Below are 22,782 nucleotides of genomic sequence, written 5' to 3'. Positions count from 1 at the left end.
CATCCTGCAGTGAGTCCCCAGCAGTTCAGAGAGCTGCTCCAGGCCTGGAGGTCAGGAGGTTTCCTTTAGTCACAAGTACTGATGTAGCCAAGGGCAAGCCAAAAATTCATGATTTAGGCTTCAGTGTAGCTCTGACTGGTCCCAAAGTCTGGCAGTTGCTGCCCTCGTGGTTTCACTGCCTTTATCTCTTACATGGGGTGTTTGCTGGGCTGCTCAAGCAAAAGGGCTCGTAGAATAAGATTCACCAAAAGAAGTGGTTCCTGAATTACCCTGTGCCAAATATTCTGGTTTGATCCAGCAAAGCTTTTCAGGTCATGATCAGCTTTAAGAGTGTGAGCAGTTGCACTGAAATGCTCTGGATTACTCTGGTGCTGGTGTGGGGACAGCGGGCACAGCCTTGCAGGATCAAGCCCTTGGATATAGGGGCCAGAGGCCATGTGCCGGAGGAAGGGAGAGGGGTCACTGCCAGCAGTCCTGTCACAGAGTAGCACCCTGGAATTCAGGGCAAAAGCACATTGGACTTTTTGTTTAATGCCAATCTGCCCGAAGTCCTCAAACTGCGTAAGCCAAGATCAACAAAGGAGGCTAAAACCTCTTAACACCGGTTTCTCTTCTTTGCTGACAGCCATGTCAGGCACAAAATCAAATTCTTTCTGGGTGTCAGGTAAGTCAAAGACTGCAGAGTGCCTCAGAAGGGGATTCTTGGGGATTTATGTTCCATCAGCAAGACAAATGATAATTAAAGCCTGAATATTTCTGCTAAGCTGGGAAACAAAAAGGAACCCTCTTAATTCCTTGAATTCCTCATGCCAGGCTGTAAAATATATTCCATTCATGCCTGTGTCTTGCTGCTTGTTCTCTCTGTGTGTCTTTCTTTAGCATTCAGCCACCTGTTTGTAAGCAGTGTCCTGCAGGTTCTCAGGGCGCCTTCCTCCCCGCTCTGCCTGCCCTTGGACGTGCTGCTTTGACACTGAGGCCTCCTTGTCTAGGGGAGACAGTCCATCAGAGCTCCCCGGCCTGCCCCGCTCCCAGAACTCCATTCTTGGAAAGTTTCTGAGTTTCCTGGGTGATAAAACACGAGCAACATTTGCTCTGACCCGAATCATTTCTGAAGGCAGTGAGCCCTGTTTTGTATGAAGGTTAGTCAGGGTGGGTGGTGGGGCATGAGAATTCCCAGCAATGGCAATTCCTGACAAGTGTCAGGAAGTCGCTGCCCGTACCTTTCACGCCGCAGGATTGTTTGGATTAGTTTTTTAGTGCATGCTGAAAAGTCCATGTGACAAGCTGAGGGTGAGAGATGCCAGCAGAACAAATCGGCGCGTTACAAGATTGTCTGCCATGGCTTGGCCCCAGCTCTCACCAAAAGGGAGAAAGGAAAAAAAAACCAGGCCCTGGCTCTGTATATACAGCAGCTATCAAACTGTCACAGATCACCACTGCTACAGCTGGGGTTAAAATAATATAATAGCAGAGTGTTTGCTGGGCTTGTAAAAACCTCCTGGTATTCACTGGAGACCAAACTCATGAATCAAGGGGACAGTGTTTAAAACTGTTAAAAAAACTATCAAATGACAAAAAGCCCCACACAGTAAATAGCTCTGGAATGTTGTGGGTTGACTGTGGGATTTTTTTTTTCCTTTGCTCTGCATTATTTATCCCCTTAAAATTAATACCGTCTGCATGATGGGTGGCTTGGGGCTTAGAGAGACTTACAGAGCAAGTTCACTACCAGTTCTCAATTACTGTGGAGTCTGATTCTGTTCTCATTTACTCTCGAGTACATGAGAAATGGTTGTGTTCCCCTTGATACACTATATGCAGGGTATAATGAAACCTTAGAGTCTGGCCCTTGCAAAGAGAGACCTATGCCACTCCAAATACTCTCAGTCAATTGATTTAGTTTTTACTGCATTTCTGGTGGTGATGACATGCTGCATCTCTGCTCCCAGCCCAGCTCACAAAACCAACATCACTTCTTGCAGCAATTAAAAAGCTTCAGGTTTGAACTTTGGAAATAATCAGTAACAGGTCCAAGCTTTAATAAAAAAGCCCAACACCATTTCCATCCTGAGGGGTGTTGCCTGGCCAAACCTGGTAACTGAGCAACCTGCACAGGACGCTGTGGTGTCAATTCCTGGATCTATGGCAGAGGTTGGGTGGCACTGGCTTTCCTCCTGAAAATAATAATCATTTTCTGCTCAAAACAAAGAATTTACTTTTTAGCTTGAAATTTCATTTCCTCTTAGGAGCATGAAAGATTAGGAACAGGATCATCTAGCTGTCAGACAGCCATCATACACACTGACTTGGCCTTTCCTGAACCTTCCCAGCACATTGGCAGCTCCTGCCAGCGTGGTTGAAGGTCATTCTGCAGCATCTGTGCCATGAGGAAACAGGAAGGTCATAGCTAATACTGTGCCAAATTAACAGACAGGGCTTTAATTCAACACCAGTTATGGATGAACACTTGCATAAGGAATCCCAGGCCTGCTTTAAGCAAGGCCCCTGGGCATGCACTTCAGGCTAACCTAAGTACAAGTGCTTCCTTGTGTTGTGTCTTGGAAGTGATGAATGCTGAGGTGCTTTCATGCCCTCTTTCCAGAAATCATACTACCTTCAAAGAATGGGAATTTCACTGTGCTGCTGGTGGAAGGAGGTAGAATGTTAGATGGGAACCTTTGTGCCCTTTCACAACATGTAGGGAAGGGAAAATACAGTTTTTCATCTGGGTAAACTACTTTGCATGTAGGTTGACCGAGTGAAATGTTGTATTATGAGGATGTTAATTTCTCTTTAGCAACATTGAGACCCTATCCAGCAAAGCATCTTGGGAAGTATTAACAAGGTCCTGGATGGCATCCACAGGGATCTTTCGTCCAGGCTGTAGCTGCTTTCAGCATTAGCAGCTCTGGAGATGTATCCGGGGAGGAGGGAGAAACCATACCAGGCTAATTTGAGAGAGCAGCTGGCTACCTGGCAGTCTAGGGACCTGGTGTAATTAAAAACATTCCTGTCTCCCGCACAAGGCTTATAGATCTGTCCTGGCTGTCTGTAATTAGAGATGTGGAGTGAGTATATTGGTTTGGGAGTGGGATTAATTGTACTTTCCTTGTTTCTGGTCCTCCTGTTTTATGGTGACACGTTCCCTGGGACATGCGGAGGAGTTCAACACCCAGAGTGATCCCAGAGGGAGCAGGCTGAAGATCAAAGAGGGAGCACTGCCCTGCTGTGTGTGTGCCCTGTAAAGAAAGCATGCTGGATTTCAGCACATGGTTAACGAAGCTGGAGGTGCCCTGGTCTCCTGTTACTGATGCAGTGCGGAAACACTGCCTCCATGCATGGGGATGGGAAGGTAACCATACATTTAGCAGACACACACTGTACCAGGGCAGTGGAGCTGAGCCTGTGATGTGCCTTCATTTTTCTTAACCCTGTTTCCCATCCCAGCCCTGACTCACAAGCTTCTCATCAAAAGCGATCCTTATCTTTTTCCTGCTTTTCCAAAATTGTGTGAATGGCCAAGACTGACTCTTTGAAGTCACTGGGGGCTGCAAACAGCTCTGTGCTTTGGAAACTCAAACCGTGAATTTAGGCACCTGATTTTTAAAGATCTTTATCTATAAATTCAGCAGTGCTTCAGCTTCACTGTCCATATGACAGGTCAAGTAATTCCTGCTTCCTCCAGGATCAGAAATGCCCTTATTTAACTTAATGTGGATGGGCACAAATATGCCTAACTTAGGCATTATCCTTCAGAATATAACAAGGTATGAAATCCTTTTTAATCAATGTTTTAATGTACTCTCTATGAGACATTTAGTGGTTAATTTGATAGCATGGCACCAAATATGCACAGAAAGGTTATCCTGTGGGATTCTGTTAGGTGACCTTTTCTCTAAGGATTCCCTTGGCTGCCTTTCTCCGTGTTTCTTTGTGGTTTCTCTCATCTCTTCTGGCGTTTCCTTACTAATTTCATCCTACTGCTCCTTTTTCATCCCTTTCTCCCTGGGGCAGAGGAGAAGCAGCAGCAGAGGAGGAGGAGAGGTATACGTGTGACAGCAGCTTTTCCCCAGTCAGTCCTGCAGTATCACTCCATACCAGTAAGCACAGGGCTTTCCCAGAACTGGTTCTCATTGCTGGAGGAGGAAAGGCAGTGTCTGAGCCAGGGGAGATCAGGCTGTTACCCAACCACGCTCCTGATGTAAGGGCTGGGCTGAGAGCATCCCTAGGTGTGGTTGTGAAACTGGCAGTAAAATCTGTTTTGAGCTCTCTTCATGGGTGTTGGGGATCACACAGGCAGCTGATCAAAACCAAGAATGAAGGGACAATAACTGCCATTGCTTTGCCTTCCTTTTTTTATCATTTCCCAAGGACCTGTGACTCCACTGTGACACTGGAATGGGAGCTTGTTCAGTTCTAAGATCATTTCAGGCTCCGGAAAAAGTGTCGGATGAGGCTGGGCTAAGCCATCAATCCTTTGTGCAAGCTGGTGTGTTTGAGCTTGGACAGCTCAGGATCACTAAAACACAGGGTCCTGCCTTAGCTTCAGAACGATGGCAGTGCTTTTCTGGGGGGTAACAAGAAGGCACCGTCCCCCTCCTGCATCCCTCCTGCTGTTGCAGCCCTGCTTTAGTCACCTGGCTCTGCTGTGCTCTTGTCTCGCCAGCTCGGTGCCTGCAGCGAGGGCAATTACTCCAGAGCCACTGCTGGCTGGCTGGCTGGCTGGCTGCTGGCGAGCGCCGCTCTGTCATTACTGCAGCCTGCCTGTTAAAAGGGTGAGCGGGGCTGGCGGCTCGCTCCGTGCCCCTGGCCTGGCTCCCCGTGCCGCCTCAGCGTGCCCAGCACCGGCCGCAGCTGGCGGCTGCCCGCGGGCTGCCAGCAGCGCTGCCCATGCAGGCCCACCTGCACGCCCTCAGGAAGGTCCTGGCCCTCTGGAGCGCATCCCACCGGTGGGTACCCGGCTCCGCGGGATGGGGACATCGGGGTGGCACTGCGCGCCCCACCCGGGCACCGGAGCCTTCTGCTTCCTCACCTGTCGGGAAAACTTCAGCTCCCTTCGCTGGCCGTGCAGAGCAAGGCGCTGCTGCGTGTTTTGTCCGCCTGCTTTGGTGAGGGATGGGACGCTCGGTGAGCTGGGGCGCTGCACTTTGCCGTCGTCTCTCGTTCTCTCTGGTGCCGTTTGCTTGTTCTTTTAGACGTGAATGGTGAGCACAGCTGGATCTGTAGTGCTGACACAACCAGCTGGGCACAGGAGGTGGCATTCAGCTGTCAGGCAGTGCCAGCCTGCCTCAGCCAGGGCACGCTGCTCTCAGCGGGCTGCTCTGCTGCCTGCTTTGTGTCACGCTCCATATTGTGAGAATGTGTCTTTCTGATGTTTAGATGATGACAAGCTGGTCAGAACAGCATCATATCACCTGGGAGATTAATCACAGGTGGCACTGTGTTGCTCAGACAAGTCCTGCCTTTGTGTGCTTGGTCATTTCTATCAAGTACATGGTATTTGCTCCTTTTCTGCTGGTGTGTTTGTCCAGGTGTGGGGGTGAGATTCAGAAGTTAGTTGATGTATAAAAGATTGCAGAGAGATCTGTTTTCCAGACCTAACTCTGAGTTTTCAATCCTTTTGATCCAATTCTAGAAAACAACTTCTTTGCCTTTGCATAGGTGCATAATTAATCGTGGTGGCACTGAGGATTTTCACGTACCAGTAGGTAGGGCCTAATGATACCAGTGTGCAGCAGCCTTGTTTTATAGCAACAGAGTATCTTATAATTTAATCTTGACCTTTTGAAATTACAGGACACCTTCCTTTTCTGCCAGGGCACTGTGCCTGCCAGTGGCACCATACTTAGTGCAAATTGGTTTAGGCGGGGTGGCCGCTCTCCTTTGGAGCAGATTGAGGGCATGGGCTTGTTTTCAGCCATTAAATGATGCCTCTTTCAGAGCTCTGTTGTCACGTAGTCTTGAATTACTGTGCAATTCCTGAAAGCATCACTGTTTAAGAGATTACTTTCCTCGCAGACCAAATATCTGGAAATTAAGATATAGCTGACTTGGCTTTTCAAAAGCACTTCCTATTCATGACAATCCCAAGGAAATTATCTTGAGCTTTAGTTTAGACATACACTTATATCGAGGCATTTTCATTGAGATGTCTAAGATGTTAGTTTTTACCTGTTTTACCCAGCTCTGGGTTATGTCATTCTGTACCACTTGGAGAGTCAAGTGTTTTTCTTCTGCTGTTTACTCGATAAGCATTAAGTGCAAATTCCTCGACTTGGCCTCTTCCAATGTAAATAAACCAGAATTTGTTTTAGTGATGGAAGTTAACAAGGGTTTAATTGACGTCAGCACGGGCTGAGCAACATCATGGTATCACAGCATCAGAGTTAGGATGTGGAGTGGCTCCCTGGGCTTTTCTCTCTGCCACAGCTGAGGATACCAGGTGGGAAATGGCCAGTTCCAAAACTTCTGTAAAACATGGATGGAACTGCTGCATGTAAGCAGGCAGAAAGGTTTTTTAGACCAGTTGACTTGCAGATAATGACTTTATTCCTAAAGGGGAAGCAACACTTTATCCAACTGTACAAGGGAGTTGAGGCACCTAAACTTTTACTCAGCAGGTTTTGAAAGTTCAAAAAGCAGAGGTTAGTGTAAGTGTGCCTTTACACATGTGGTAGGTGCAGCTGTCACTGCAGGAAGGCGTTGGTGAGGTGTCCCTTTGAGGACTAATGACAGGGCAGAGCAGACAGAGCCATGGCTGTGTGGAACAGCCCCGTGTCCTCAGAGCAGGTACAAACAGTAACTACAGCTGTGCCTGACAGCTTCACCACAGGCTCCTTCCTGCCTGTGGCAATTAGGAGCTCACGGGCTGCTGGGTCTTGGGAGAGACTTCAACAAGCTCAACCTGTTCTGAGATAGGGCTCAGAGATCTTCCTGAGAGATCTCACAGGATAGCAAATGAATTTCTCTCATCAGCCCCTTGACAATGTCTCAGACCGAGTTCCTCACTTGGTGGGAGCAGTGTGGTCCAGTGGCTCTGTTCCACTGCTAAACAACTGGCATTTGAGGTTCTTGGTTTGGCTTTATTGGTTTGCATAGTTCCTGCTTGCTAAACAGCATGTGCAGGAAATGGAATTATTCTTCTTACCAACACTTTGGAATACTGCACTTATCCCAAGTGTATTTTAGATCCAAATATATTAAATTTGGACCAGCCTCAGGCATTTTCTTCCCCAACTGATCAAGTAATATTCTTCCTTTGAGGAAACAAATTCCAGTTGCTTGAGTTCTTGTCACAGAGGCAGAGTCCATGCACATGAGGGACAGTTCTGACTGAGGACAGTTTGACAGTACTAGAGCAGAATCAGAAACTTCACACTCCTCATACTTCTGAAGCGTTTTTCTTCATTTTCCCTCACAGCATTCAAAACTTCTGCCTCTACTTTTGGGCCATAAATTCTGTGCTCTGGTGACCTGTCTTTCTCTCCTGTTTTCCCTGAGCTCTGTCAGTAATTCAGTGTAAACCACCCCTCACTGCAACAGCGATTCTCAAGTGACAGCAGCTCTCATGAGATGTTGAGCTGCTGCCTGGCACACAGGAATGCAACCAAAACCTCCACTTGTTCCTTAAACCCTTATCAGCCCATTAAAGCAGGAGTGAGCACTGACCTAGAAATGCAGCAGCTGCAGCTCTGACCATGGCTGAAGAGCCTCTTGGTGACCTACTTTGTCCCAGCCCGAAGCATCCTGCTGCACAAGGGTGGGTCCTTCCCAGGAAACTCATCAACTAAAGCCTCTCGCTGCTGAGCTTTCCGGGGAGGGTGCAATTGAAGGGGTTAAACAGCTTAGGAACCTTCCTGAAGCCTCCTCTTTTATAGCCAGCTGTTAGCCTGACCTTATCTCTGTAGTTCCAGTGGGATACCTTGGACATGCACTTAGGAAGCCCCTGAAGGAATTGCCCAATGTAACCAGCACACACCAGGTCAGAGAACTCTCTCCTGTAACTTTATTTTGGTTTAATTATCTTTCTTTGCTTTCCCGTTTTGGTTTGTGCAGAGCAACAGTGACATCCATTGGTTTATTAGGTTAATCCAGTGTCCTTTACACACACCATGTATTTACTCAAGGTGGAGGGCTGGACCCAGAGTGTGTCTGAGAGTTTATCAAATGCTGAATTCTCTGAATAATTGTTAGCACTGCAGAACCAACCAGATAGAGAAAAGTTAGAGCGAATCTGCATCAGCTTATTCACTCATGACAATATCTAAAATGTAAATTGCTGCATTAAAAGATTGTTCTATTTTAAAACTGCATCCTTTCTTGAAGACAAGAGGGCTTAGTAAAAGAAGAAAATCTGTAGAGGTTGTGGGGGAGGAACTGACAGCCAAAGGGTTGTAAAAAAACCAAGTGAATGAAAGACCGAAAGTCTGAAATAGAGGATTCAGTGATGAAAAAAGAAACAAAACAAAATAAATCATTCATGTGAGAGGCTGTTCTGGAGGATTCTCATTCCATTCCAAAAAACCTGAAAACAGTTCAATTTCTTTTTAGCCATGTGAGTGAATCAGTGGGTGTTTCCTGCAGCTATTTCATTGAACAGAACCAGTGTCTGCAGTAAATTTTTGACCAGCTGTGGTTACAGTCCCACTCCAAGGTCCAACACCTTGACCTGGCAGGGAATCCTTGTGAGGAGGAGGATTAAACTCCAAGCCCATTGGCCCAATTTGGCTGCTCCACAGCCCAGCAGCTCTTGGGGGTTGTGTCTGCAGCCAGGTGCAGCTCCTCCCTGTGACTGGGACACCTGGGACTTGCACAGGCAGCACGGGGATTTTCCCTTCCAAGAACCACCAGAGACAAAGGAAAAAGGGAATTATGCTGATTGACACCGTCTGATCTGGAGTCTGGTTCATGGCTCTTAATTAGAAGTGAAATTCTAAGTGTTGTGCAGAGCAATCATAACTGAGGGGAGCTGCAGGTGCTCAGCAAAAGGTTTTCCATTCTATTCAGCAGCTTTGGAGCAGGCATCATGTCCACAGCACCTGAGAGGGATTTTCCCCTTAATATAGAGTTTCATTTCCAATGGGAGAGCCCAGGAAACATTCCCAGCTGATGCTCAGTGTACTGGGGACTTTCAGACTGCCCTGTGTGGATATGTACACAACAGAGCAGAGGGGAAGTTCATGAGGAAATTCTGCCTCCTATCCCTCCAGGCTCAAACATGCTATAGATGCTTTCATCCAGTTTATGTGATTTTAGCCCTTAGAATCTCTCAGCTTTATCTTCATATCCCATTGGTTGGCTCACAGCTTGAAAATGTTTCTTCTTGGCATTTCAGACACTGATACCTCAGTCCAGCCATAAGTGTCCCTTTGGAGACCCTTTCTTCTCCCTGCCTGCCTCTGGGGACTCCTATGTGGAGATTTCTTGATGCCTTCCTTGCTTTCCCTCCTCCATCAGAAGCGCTTCCGTGCCTCTCCATGGCTGCATGTCTGCAGCTAATTCCAGGGCACTGTTGCTGTGCTTTGATGGACTGAGAGAGGAGTACATAATTTCTCTTTTTTTATCTCTTAGTCATTTTCTGGCTGATCTCTCTCTGACAGCTGCTTTGCAGGTTAGCTCCAGTCAGCACTGGGGTTTGCAGGGCCCGATCTTCCCAGGCCGTTACCAAACGCTGGAATTCCCCTGGGTGTTGACTTTTTGGTGCCTGTTGAGCTCCTTTTCTCATTGCTGCAGTATGTGGTTTCACAGGGAGTGGCTGGCTGCCGGCTCAGGTTCCTTTGGCTATCCTGTGTATACATTTTCCATGATCAGAGAGGGAGGCCGGCGGATAAAATCCCGCTGTTTGCGGATAACAGCGGATAGCATTGCTGTGCTAACAGACATTGGCATGGCAGATATAAAAACAGCCCCATTCATACCCTCCTGTCCTGGGGCTGGGTCTTACAGCTGCTTTGAAATTTGAGGTGAGCTGTTGCTCCGTCACATAAGGCACCGGCTTTGCCGCGGCTTCCCACAGGTGCGCTGGACTCAGCAAGCCCTGGTCAGCCTGCTGGCACCAGGAGGGTAAGCACTGCCTTCCTGCAAAGCTCCCAGCATCCTGGGGGGAGTTACAGACTGCTCATGGCTGCCTTGTCTGCAGATTTCCAAAGATGGAAGGGAAAACACTGTATTTGCACTCCAGAGCAGGCTTAGCCCTGTTCTTACCCATACACTAGGGATAATACAGCAAAACACCACAAGCATCCCAATTCCTTTTGGTAAGGAATAAGCCAAAAAGATGAGTTTTTTTCTTTCCAGAGAAAAAACTGGAAAAACTTTCATTTCAGTAAAACCCAGAGTGGCCTCAAGTGCAGTTGCTCGTCCGGAGGTTGCACGGACCAGTTTGTGCCTGCGAGGCCGGCGCTCGGTTGGCCTTTCCGGCGAAGACAAACAGGGTTATCTCCTCCAGAGTGCTTGGAGCTGCCATGAAAGGGAGCCTTTCTTCCCCATTTCCGAGAGGAACCAGGCCTGATGCTCTCCTGTCACACCGGGACCTTGTTGTGCCTGTTTGTCCCCAGTTAATGACATCCGGTGCCGATTACTGGTGTCACAGTAGCTTCCAGCACTGCCCACTCTGGTACTTGATTTTCCTTGTGCTGCTATACCAGATTGCCAAAATGCAGCAGATTTGAGGCAAGCTTTAATTTGGAGAATGCAGCCTGACCTGGGATCATGCTTGGAGCTACTCTGAGACCTGCCCAGGTGTCTGAGGTGGCACGATGTGGCCCATTTCTCTGCCCTGCCTGGGTTATGGTGGGGTCAAGTCCCTGCCTGAGGCTTTTGTGGCTCTGCTGTGGCAAAGAACAGCTCCCAGCGTTTCCTTGCTCTCACACACTGGAACTGTTTGCACATTTAGAGTAAGTAATGCTTTATTACTGTTTACATGAAAGGAAGAAGGCAAAATAAATTTAAAAAAAGGAGAGTGAGAACATATTGTGAACCTGCTGTTCTCAGATCTCTCCGATAAGGACAGTTCCAAGTGCGTGAGAAGTTTCCTACTCCAAGATTTATTTACTTCTGAAAGAAAAGCCACCTTCATCTCATTATTTTATTTTCAATACAGGTTTTAATTTGGTGAGAAAATATCTTCCTTTTAAAGAACTTATTCTGCCTCATTAGCTCCTATAAAAAGCACCCCCCAAGCTTGAAATGTTTAAAGAAGCATAAATTAAGGCTAAGTTTGTTGTTTGCCGCTTTAATCAACAAACAACCTTAAAAAGGACTCACAAAGGGTTTTGTACACTAAATTTATTAGTGAGCAGGAAAACAGGCCCTCAGCTGCAGCCTCCTCCCCTTCCCAGTCCCCTGGATTTGGGGGGGGGGTGGGTTTTTGGAGTGACTGGTTTTGTTTAGTGTCTTATTCTCTTGGGCAGGTTGTTGTGGTCCCATGGATCTCTGTTAGACTTTTGTGATGCAGCTGAACTGAAGTGACTTGGGACAGTCTGTTAATTAGGTCTTCAAAGCCTTCTCCCTTTCTTCTTCACTGTACAAATGTCCCTTTTTTCCTCTTCCCTAAATCTTTTTGTCAGTAGCTCAGAAGGAAAAGAGGGTGTTTTTCACTGCCAGAGAAAACTGCTGTTCTCTCTGCCTTCCTTTCACCTCTCTGGAATGTTGGAGGAAAAGTGGATTCAGATCTATTTTCTGTACTTTTCTTCTCCTTGGAATGTTTAAGAAGCCTTCTACTATTTCCTCTTTATTCTATCATGTGTTTCTCTGTTAGGGATATCTCCACACACAGAGAGGTGCTCACAGTGACTGTGGTGCCAAGAACTGAGAGAAAACTTTGGGGCATAGTCTAGAAAGTTTCAGTGCAGAAGACAGGATAGTTGAATAAAAACATCAGGAATTAACTTCCCTGAGTTGGCACGTGTGAATATGGGATTTCTTGCATCCAGACTCAGTTCCATCTTAAACTGATTTTTCATTGGGTTTATTTGGGTGAAGTCTTCATGAGGAAATTCAATAATGAGTTTTATTCATTGCTGCAGGATTTGGACTTCCCCATTTCTTAATTTTTTTCACAGCTATCTTAAGTTCAGTCTGAGATATGCAGTGTAAGAGAGATCCAATAAAAATCCTTTTTGTTCACTGGAAAAAATGACCTTTACCCATTAGAGAGTGATTTGATATTATCTGAACACCTCCTCACCTTCCAGGAGTTAATTTGACTTGGAGATGAGCCAAGACAGGGAGTTTCTCTAAACTTCTCCCAGCTTTAAAGGCTTGGATTCAAAGAGTCCTGGCTCTGAACAACTCATGGTTCAAGTTTTCCAACCCAAGAGGCGACTGAGCACGTTTTGGAAAACCAGAGCCTCCCTGGGAGTTCTGTTCCCCCCTGATTGATGGCCCTGGCTCCAGCCCCTCTGTGCTCTCACTCTTCATGGTCTGTGGGTAGGTCAGCGCTGCAAACACTCCTCAAAGGAAATCATCCTCCTCCAATGCAGCCCATGGTTTATGTCAAAACCCAATTTCCTCTGTGCATCCCACGCCTTCCCTTCCTCCCCCAGCAGACGTGACAAGGGTCTCTCATTTCACACCAGCTGCCTGAGCAAATGCAGGAAGGGCCCTGCTTGCTGCAGCCTGGCATCTGCAGTGCCCAGCGAGCCAGGGCCACGAGGAACAGCCACAGGACAGGCTCCTTTAAGGCTGTTTCACGTCATCTTTTCATCCTTCAAATAAGAGCTTTTCTCCATCTCTGTGACCCAGCCATATTCCAGCTCTGTGTCCAGCAGCTCGTGTTGCCTGAAACAAGAGGCTGGAAAAACAGGGAAGTGTGGGATGAGGGGGAGCACGGGGATCCAGGGCCACTCTTCTAGAGCCAGCACTGTGGGCATGCAGTGCTCCTCCCCCTCATAGCTTTATTTTACCTGGAAGAAAGAGGGAACCTTCCTTGGTTGTCCCATGCACCCAGGAGCACACTGTTCACTGGGCATGGCAGTACCAGGCATCCAGCTGGAGCTGGGCAGCTGGAGAGCAGAAACACTGGAGGGGTTTTGTGGTGACTAAAAAAAAGCAAAAGAGGAAGGACTCCTGGATGAATGCCTGAGTCCTCTGGTTCCCCACAGCAGAGCTATTCCTGTCATCTCTGGGAAGGGATGGGATGTGGATGTGCATGATCCTAGGGCATCTTCACCTACTCCCAAAGGCAAACAAAGGCAGTGCCATCACGGTGGTGTGTACACAGAGTTTGTAGGCTCTCTGTCCCTGCTGCAGCCCAGCTGGCTGGCTCTGGAGCTGATGGCAGCAGTGTGTATGCTGCCTGTTGGCTGAGACGTGGGAGCTGAAGTGAAACTACCTGCATGCTTTTGATCCAGGTGGGAAAGGGCAGGGAGATGGGCAAGGGCTTCACTGGACCTTCTTGACACCAACTCATATTTGTCTCTGCTATAATTCACTCTGCTTCCAATGCAACTTGCTGCAACTGCGGGAGACAGGTGAGGAATCCATCTGGGCTCTGCAGGGTCCGGCTCTGATTTCTTCAGGTGTTCTCTCAGTCCATGGACAGCCATTTTCCAGGGAGTGAGAACACCAGCAGGACAGAGGAAAACTTACAAAGACCCATGATTCTTGAGGGAGATTATATGACCTCTGCTCTTGTGCTTAGATAGGATTAAACTGCCATCGGAAGCAAACACCAAGTAAGGAAACAAAATCCTGAAGAAAAAAAAAAAAAGAAAAAAGTAAAAAAATCAGCCCTCTGAGTCCTCCCCCTGGTTCTTACCCCTTACAGGATATGATATTTGATACTGGTGTCACAAGAGTCACCCGGTGGACAAATCCTGCTTAGTTACAGACATTCTTTCATTTTTTGGTATGGAAGGGCTTTTCTTTCCAGAATAAGCACTGAAGGGCATGTAGGCTGGCCCAGGTGGAAAAAGTTCTGGAGGTGATTCAGTGGGAGCTGAGCTGTGCTGTCCCATCCAGAACATGCCATCTGGGGCTACTCCACCTGAACAGGGAACACTTTTCTGTTGAAGCAGGATCAGGAGGGAATTGCACAAAGGCCAAGGTGTGACTGGGATGGGTTTAGCTGTGTAGGGCCAGTGAGGCATTCCAGGCAGGACACTGGCAGGAGGTGAGCTTTGGACACTGAGCACCTCTGAGACGTGGCTGCCATCAGGCAGAGCTGCCTGCAGCAGCTCAGCTCCTCCGTGTGGGTGTTTGGACCCACGCCCCATCAGTCTGCAAGGGAGGCCGTGCTCGCTGCTCCAGGGCAGCAGGGACTGTGCGGAGGTTTCGTTTTGTCAGCAGTATGTGCTTGTTGTGATCCCTCCCAATGAGTTCCCACTTGGATTAGCTGCCTGTCATCTGCCTCAGGGCGAGTCCCTGTGCTATCCTAAGTGCTAACATGCTTCAGTTAATAGTCCAATGTTATGGGGAGCCTCAGGTTTATGCTACGGTGGTAATGTTTTTGTTGTTGTTTTTATCACAGAAGGACAAGCGTTCATGGGTTTTTATGACCTCATCGCAAAGCTGGACTTTGTTCCATTGCCTGGTAACGTCTCTGACCCTGTTTGCCACTCGCTATCTTGCCAAATGGCTGGCCAAGATGCAAAGTACACTTCAAGTGTTTTAAATATCAATAAAACCATTTGGAGTCATTTCATGGAGCAAATTATCATGGCTCCTTCTGGGTCCTAATGGAATGATCCTGAGCAGGTAACATACACTGCTCATGCTAGTGTGGGAATATACAGTGCTCCGTGTAGCTTTCCAGTTAGGGAAGGGAGAAATCATGCCTTTGGGAGAGGTGTTAGCAAAAGCCATGCCTCCAATGGGTGACATCAGCACAGAGGGGCTCTGCTGGCAGCAGGGTCACCCTGGATGGTGGCTATAGACATTGGCTCTTTAACTGGGTGATGGGAGTGCTCGGCTTGGATCAGAAAGGGCCTATTGCTGTGAAAGGGGACGGGAAGGCAGGCACCACCTGAGTCATCCTTATTCCCAGGCTGTTTAATCCTGCTTCCCAAACCTGCCCTTTTGTGTCACAAGGCAGTGATCTGGAGCTGTTGAAATTATTAACCCATCCTGATGACACATCCCCTAGACACGTGCAAGGGAGGGGTCTGTTGTTGTCCTGGGTGGAAATCCAGGTGTGGGAGCTCAAAGCCATGGCAAGACAGGTGTGTGACACCACCCCAGGTTTTATACAGACAAAATATCCTCCCTAGGAAGCACAAGTGAGAAAAACCAGGAAATGGCCCTTAATCTGCTGAGAGAGGTGCCACCTCATGATGGGTTTCATCATGAGGACTCAGAAGTGATGCTCGCTGCCTTTGTAACCTCACCTCTGGTGCTTTTCTGCATCTCCCATGCTGGTTTATCGCTATCATTTCTGCAGCTGATGAAGTATTAAACATTTTGGGCTGCTGATTATGAGTGTGCAGGTAGGCAGAGAGACATCAACATGAAAAGCAGCACTGGCTGAGCATAATTTCACCTGATACAGATGCACCTCTTCAATATTTTACTTCAAATGAGACCAACAGGAACCATTTTAAGCTAGGTCAGAATTAAGTGACATATAAACAGAAGTAAAATTATCTATGTAACATCCTGTGATAGCTTAACAGCGGGTGAACAAATGGCTTCAGGGATGCCAGTGCCTCTTGTGAAGAGCATGTTGAGAGTGGGATTCTTTCCTGCTCACAATAAGATCACATCCTTTTCCCTCACTCTATAAAATATTAGTCTTTTTCTATATGAAACAGGGATATTTTGGGGTGATGTTTGGATATTCCTGGATAAAAGATCCATATGATATATTATGAAGAGCAACTTTTCCAGCATCTCCTTCAGTTACCTCTCTGGGTTCAAAAGGTAGTTTCTTTCCCTCACATTCCCCCACTAGCCATTCATTCTGCACCGCTCCCTGGTGCTGCCAGCAGCTTGCAGAGGAGTTTGAGTTCAGGGCTTGTTACAGGGGCACATGCTGTGTTTGCATCCAGGTGCAAATCCAGAAAACGGGGGTGAACATGGAGCCACCTCTTGAGAGGAAACAGCTCCCAGATGAAAACCCAGGAGGGTACAGAGCAGAAAGGGAGAGGCAGGTGTTTGGCATCCAAAGGGCAGGAAGGAGGATGGCAAGTGGCAGGGTGGGAAAGCAGAAACTGATTTCATTTCACCTGCAAAATCTGTCACCACTGGGAAAGGGAAAATTAAATCCTGCAGTCCTCAGCCAGGAAGACTTCCACACCACCTGGCCACTCCAATTCCTAGGCACAAACCAGCTTGGCTCCGTAATAGCACCCTGCTCGTTTTGTGCCAGCCAAAAGCAGGGCATTAGAAGTACAAATTCCTACTTGAAACTTGAACTCCTTCTGTGTGTAACACAAATCATTGTGTAACACAAATCATTGGGCGGCGTGAAGGGTTTTCTTGAGTTTTTCACAAGACAAGAAATGGAAAGGGTTTATTTATCTTGTCTCTGCCTGTCATCTTCCTTTGTGAGACACAACAGTTCAGCTGTGTGTAGTTTTAAAATTAATTTAATACAGCTCATTTGCTGGTTAAATGTCCTGTATGAAACGAACCTAGCAGGTGACAGCAGGTGCTGTTAAAGCCACCACAGCAGTAACGTGGCTTTGCTGTGGTGCGTGACACTCGCTCCCGCGGCAGGACATCAGCGGGCAGGCGGAAGCACCCGCAACAGCCTCGGATTAATGGGAAGGTGCGAGTGGACTTTCGCAGGGACAGGGGAAGAGCGGCAGGGCTTTGGAGGGAGCGCAGCTCTCTGAGGTCTGCGCCCGGCCGGGAGCTCAGGCGGAGCTGGCGCTGGTGGTGCGGGGATGGAGATGCGGTGGCCGGGCTGCGGGAGTTTGCGAGGGGCTCCGGGGCTGCAGCCGCCGTGCCGGGGGGGCTCCCCCGGTGCGGGGCGGTGCTGGGGGCGGGCTGCCCGCCGCGGCACCTGCCGGGGGCGGCCGGAGGCGCCGCCGGGCTCCGGCGCCCTCGCTCGGCTCGACTGTGAGTGCGGAGCCGTCCGCGCCCCGGGGCACGGTGAGTGCGGACCGCGCTGCGGCGGCCGGGAGCGGGGAGATGGACGCGCGGGCAGCGGGAGTGCGCCGAGAACGGGCATGGGCCTGCGGGGACTGCGGTGCTGGAGGCGGGGGGATGGACGAGACCCGGCGTGAGGGGGCTGCCTGGGCTGCGGGGCAGGCGCGCTCCTTCTCCGAAGGCCGGGCAGGGCGGGCTAACAAAAGGCGGCAGCCCCGCAGCTCGGCCGGCACCGGCGGAGTCTCCCAGGGAAGGGCGCCCGCCCCCTCCCCTTCTAACTGCTGCTTTCTCGTTCGGTGTTCTCGGCGCCTCTGGATGCTGGGAAGAAGCAGTCGGGGAGGGAAGTGGTGTAGGGTGAGACCCCGCCGTGGCCCGCTCTCCCCTGTCCGCATGTGAAACTCATTACTCGCAGTAATGAGAAACTTGGAGGGGTTTCCAGGTGCCGTGGGTGTGCTGTGAGTGCACGGACGCGTTCGGGGCTGCATCATCCACTGTCCGGCTGTAGCTGGGCTAGAGTGCGGGGCTGGCGGGTCCCTTTACTGCTCTTTCTCTGGAACCAGTTGCCGGGCATCAGAGCAGCGGGAGGTTTCGTGTGCGCTCTCACTGTGTTACATGTTTTAGTAAGCAGTGTAGTGTTCCTGCTGCAGGCAGTTCTGCTGGCAGGCACCTTGCAACGAGATACTGGGACAGAAGCTGAGAAGTTTTATCACCTGGTTGGAGTGACCCACAGACTCCTTAAAATGGCTAGGAAGAGAATTGTATTCAAATGGAACGCTATTAGCCAGCATTTTTCTTTGTAAATTTGGGAGGAATGTGTCCCACAGACCTCATTTGCCTTCACTCCAACTTTCTCCCGTACTTCTTCTGCCCTCGAGGTCCAAAGGTCTGCTCTTCTCACTCCCTGCTGTAATGCCTTTTAAACTCTGATCTCTGTATGTTGTTCTGCCTAAAAAACCCAGCCTTAAATTTAGTCGGGTGCCACCAGCAGCACCCATTGAAACACATTTATTTCTCATCCCAGGATGAGCCCCTTTAGCCCAGTCAGCAGAGTGAGGCTCAGCAGCTCACTGTGTCTGCTCAGCCATGGGGGCCTGACTCTGCTCCTGCAAGGTGCTTGTCCAGATTTTCCTCGACACCAGCAGAAACAACATTGATTTTTTTTTTAGGGAAAAATCAATGCCCTAAAACTCCTTTGAGTGAGAGAGGTGAAGTCCTGGCCAGCCTACAGCTGGGAGAGGGAGGGCTGCTCTGCACGTCCATAATGTGGGGATTTAGGGGATTGAGAGCTTGTTGGCCCACATTAAATGGTGCTTGGCACCTCTGGCTCTTTAATCAAAGAGGGAAGTTCAGTTCGACTGAAATCAGGATTACTGTAAATTTTAAGGAAAGTTCATTTAATAATCACAGAGGCTTATCTTCCAGAGGTCAGCAGGCCAGAGGTTTAACTGTAAAACATTGCTCAAAATGCAATAAAGACATACAAGGCCAGCTGCAGCCTATTTGGCATTGCTCTGCAGAGAGGGCTGCTGCTGTGGCACACGGGAGCCCTGCCTCTGGGAGATGGTTCTGCAGCAGCCAGGGGCCTGCACAAATGCTTCTGTGTTCAGTAGGCCTGAAGAGATTTTTTATGAGAAGAAAAGCAGGGTGATGTAGAGCCCTTCTCACTGTACAGAGTATCCCAGGTCTTGGCAGCAATGGGAGAAAAGCTCGGCTCTAGCAGGAGGATGCTGCTGGCATCAGTGAGCAGATGGACTTGGGAAGGCTGCTGAGGGAAGAGCAGTGATGGGGAAAACATCCTTCCTGCATTTGTTTAGTTAGGGTGGACCCTGCTTTAATGGTCAGCCCTCTGCGTGAGCAACCATCCTTCACTTGGTGTTTGCAGAGCAGCTGGCATGGGGGAGCTGGTCCATCCCATCCCTGGTCTTCTTCACCCCAGCAGCAGTGTGAGTAAATAAACCAAGAGGATATGACATCAAACAGGCTGTTTTATAATGCCCTGTGTGATTCCCACTTGGCTAACATTTGTTCAGGCCCAGAGTGACTGTGGCTGGCGCTGGCAAGCTGCTGGACTTTAATGGGTGTGGGAGTAGAGAAGGGCTCCTGGTCAGCAGGATCAGGCTGTAGCCACACTCAGTATCTGAAGGTGCACACCACTCAGGTGCTCCAGTCAGTAGAAAAGAAAACCTGTGTGTCTAAAACCATGGTTTAGGAGGTTGTTCCCAAGTTTAAGTGGAATGACAAGCTTGGCTACCCTTGATGTGCTGCATTGCTGCATGCTTGCCTCCCTTCAGATGAGAGCCACTTCCCTAATCCTTTACATTTGAGTTGCACCAGGGCTCAAATTAGTGGCAGTGTCCTTGGGTTTAAAGAAGCATGAGGAATGTCAGTCATCAGTTGTTCGGAGGGAAGGGGATTGGGTAGGTTTTTCATGTAGCAGTAATAACTGCTGTGTTGGCTCAGTTCTAGATGTTGGGATCAGAAGGGTAAATTTATGCCTTTGAAAGAGGAATTTGATGGAAATGGAACCAGCCCACTTCACCCTGATTAGATTTCATCATGTTGTGCCTTCAAAATGCCTTCAGCAGCCTGGCAACACAGGCAGAGATTTGAGAAACATCCAAAAGTTAAAAGGACACGGTTCCTATGGATTATCAGCCTGTCTGTTATTTTTAAAAAAATCTCATCTTTACTATTCTTTCAGCAACTCAGAACGGTGTTGAAGAAAAGTATTCAGGGGGACAATAAAAATAGGCAGGCCAAGTGCTCTCCAGCAGTGAGCTGATCCTGTCTCATGTGCTGCAGAGGGCACAGATTCCTTTGCAGTTACAGGCAGGCTCCGGGCTGGAGACAGACTCCATTTCAGCCTAATTTAAGCCAAGTACGTGCTGATAGCTGGTGGCCAGTACAGTCAGAGTGGGGCCAGGGCCCCCGTGCACGATGGCTGCATCCTCGCCATGCCATGGCAGCTTCAATTTCCCTGCGTAGATTAGAGCACATATGTGCTATAGGAAGGCATGGCTCTAAAAACTCTGCTACAGCCCTGGTGGAAATACCAAGCCTGGAGTGGGTTTGCCTAATACTGTGTTTTCTCATCCAGGCTAGGCAGAAGTAAATGGCATATGCATTCCTCTCCCCAGGGCAGGAATGATCCGCAGGGAGAAGGAGAAGCTGGGATATTTGAAGTGACTCTTGCAGCCAAGGAGTTTGCCTTGGGAAATCATGGTTTGATTTGTTTGTCTTCCTGTGCAGACATTGTTTGCTTGGGAGCCCACTCACTCTGTGCTGGCTGGAGTGCTTAAGTCCCTGCAAACCAGACCTGGGGATGGATCTGCTCTGTGCTGGGCAGGGAGTGGTTAAACCTGGCCAGACAGAGGTGTGTGTTGAGAGGTGGATTGAAAGGAAAAGGTTTTGTGGGGCCCAGTGGCTCTGTTGTGAGGGATGCCAATCCTCCAGGCTGGGAACTGGGGGCTATCACTGTTGAAGCAAAAAGGGAGCTTAGTTTCTAAGTGGTTACTGAGTTTACTACCTTGTTTCTGTCAAAGGTTTGCAGGGGTGATGCTGATTAATGTGGTGTCTTTTCCCCAAGTCTGTCTATTCCCTTCCTCTTCCATCTCACCAGGCTCAGCCTGACACTGTTTATTAGGCCACTTGTCCCTGCTTTGTGAGGAATAAATATTGACACTGATGGCTGCTTAATAGGATTTGGGTTTGCTGCTTTCTCTCTGAATGAGTTTGGCACTTGTGGCTCCATTTGTGTTTGGGGCTGGCCCCTCCATTTTGGGAGGGTGTTGGTAATGACGGTGTCACCACGTGTGCTGCCTACGAGGAGAGGCTGGGAGTGGGGATGTGTATTGCTCCCCTTTTCCTGCTGGTAGGCAGAGATTTGCAGGCTGGAACTCCAGATCACTGCATGTCCCTAGCAAAGGTGTGGCTTCCTTTGAGAGGCTGCTGCTGTTGGCACTGGGGAAGAAGAGTTTTTGATATCTTGTTAACCTGTAAGTGCTGTGAAGGCTACAGGTCAGACTGCCACTGGCAGTGATGTGGGTGCTCCTCTCCTCGCTGCTTCCTTAATGTGCTTGGGGGTGTCCACTCCAAGGAAATGCAGCCCATGCTGTTTCAGAGTGGTTTGGGTGGATTTTTGAGAGGTGTCAGAAGTGAGGAAAGTCCCATTAAAAGCTGATAGGTATTTGGACTAAGTGGGGTTTTCTTGGGTTTCCCAAGAGCTGTGGAAGGTTTTGCATCTAGGGAGCAGCACCTTCATGTTCCTGGAAACCCAGGAGCATCTGAGACTTTTCCCTGGAAGTCAAAGCCTTATGCTGAGCTCTAGTGGAATTTCTCTTTACTCTTCCTGGGAGTGGTTCACCTCAGTGGTACTGGAGAAGCCCTGACCTCATCCAGGTGAGATTCCCACAGCCTCTGCAGGTGCTAATCCAGCCCTGCAGCACTTGCAGAGAACATCCCAAGACCCAGCCTCAGATCCTGCTTCAAGCCTAAGGAATGATTTGGTCTAGACTCAGGATAACCAGACCAAAACGTAGGAGACAAGGGCTTTGGGAAGAGTTTTCCTGCTGGCAGGGCACATGGAAGAGGTCCCACAGCCAGGGCTGTGTACAGGAAAGATGCTTGTGGTATCTCCTCAGCAGAAGGATGGCAGATGGCTCCTCATGCTGCTGAAATAGCTTCCTGCTGGGGAGGAGTGGAGTCAGAAAGACTAGTTTCCCCTTTTGGGGGGTTTATGTGAGAACAGTGGGGATGCACAGAGGCATAGGACCAAGTGAGAGGGGCCAAGGATTCCTCCCTCATCTCATGTTCCTTGTCACGGTTGCAGCCCTCACCCTTTTCCAAGCTCATCTCTGCCAGACTGGCAGATGCTAAAAATATTTGGAGTGACAAACAGATATTTATTAGCTTAGCAGCCAGCATTTCTGTCACTTACCTTGGTCTCTCTCACTGAGCTGGCCAAGTCCTCATCTCCTTACTCAATCTATCATCACTTCTTACTTGGCCAAATCTCCTGCTGAAATCCCCAGGAAGTAAATGGAATGCTCTGTTGAGTAAGGTGCTCAGGAATTTGTCCAGGAAGAGGTTGGCGTGTGGGATGAAGAAGCAGCTCAGAAGGGGTAGCTCATATTCTGGGGATTAGGTGTTGCTACACTTTCAAAGGTGATTTATACCTGCACACTCCACCCGTCCAGTAACTGCAATTAAAATCTGGAATACCAGGAAGCAGTGCAGATAACCAGGTTAGAGAGGGCTGAGAGACAGCTCAGCTGCTGCAGACCTGAGTCCTTGGTGCTGAATGTCCACTGTGCCTGTGACAAATGTGAGTATGAAGCTTTCTTCTGCCCCCTCTGAAGAGATTCTTAGACTGTCACTCACATTAGCACAAATCACTGAGACCAGTTTTCACAAAGCAGCTGAGCCACTGCTGCAGCACTTTGGTGACATCCGTATTACCCTAGGAGAGCTGCTGGGCTAAAATTTCAGGGTGTGTTCCTTAAAGTGCAAGGTGTCACCAGCACAGGTGAAGAACGGAGATCCAGCTGTGCTGGCAGAAGAGATAAATGCTCCACTTGCTCATATTGCCAGAGACCTCTTCCATCTGCCACTGGAACAGTTCCTGTAAGCACTCCCTTAATCTTTAGCTTTAAACCATTTAAATTGTTGGGCTGAACTGACCTCGTTTCGTTTGTATGGAACGTATTAGGAGCTGCACCAGCAGATGCAGCCTGGTCCCAGCTCCAAGCTGCT

The 22,782-nt window shown here is 48.9% G+C and overlaps 1 protein-coding gene across 5 annotated transcripts in view; it reads left to right on the top strand.

Moving 5' to 3' along the window:
• The window catches only part of SHROOM3 (shroom family member 3), a 111,511-nt gene that overhangs the window by 54,931 nt on the left and 33,798 nt on the right, over window positions 1-22,782 (top strand). Inside the window, exon 1 of one of the 5 annotated variants that reach the window (XM_030238936.2) lies at window positions 2,044-3,352. The exons of 2 other annotated variants lie outside the window; for them this stretch is intronic. In XM_030238936.2, coding sequence (XP_030094796.2) covers window positions 3,339-3,352 — 14 coding nt within the window. In that variant the 5' untranslated portion in view covers window positions 2,044-3,338. Of the gene's footprint in view, window positions 1-2,043; window positions 3,353-4,824; window positions 4,950-16,965; window positions 17,035-22,782 lie in introns of those variants that run through there. 2 more of the 5 variants (XM_018923543.3, XM_030238937.2) reach the window with 2 other exon arrangements.

The sequence above is a fragment of the Serinus canaria genome, chromosome 4 (assembly GCF_022539315.1).
Source record: "Serinus canaria isolate serCan28SL12 chromosome 4, serCan2020, whole genome shotgun sequence".
NCBI classification, from domain to species: Eukaryota; Metazoa; Chordata; class Aves; order Passeriformes; family Fringillidae; genus Serinus; species Serinus canaria.
This window is presented reverse-complemented; position numbering and strand designations above follow the sequence as displayed.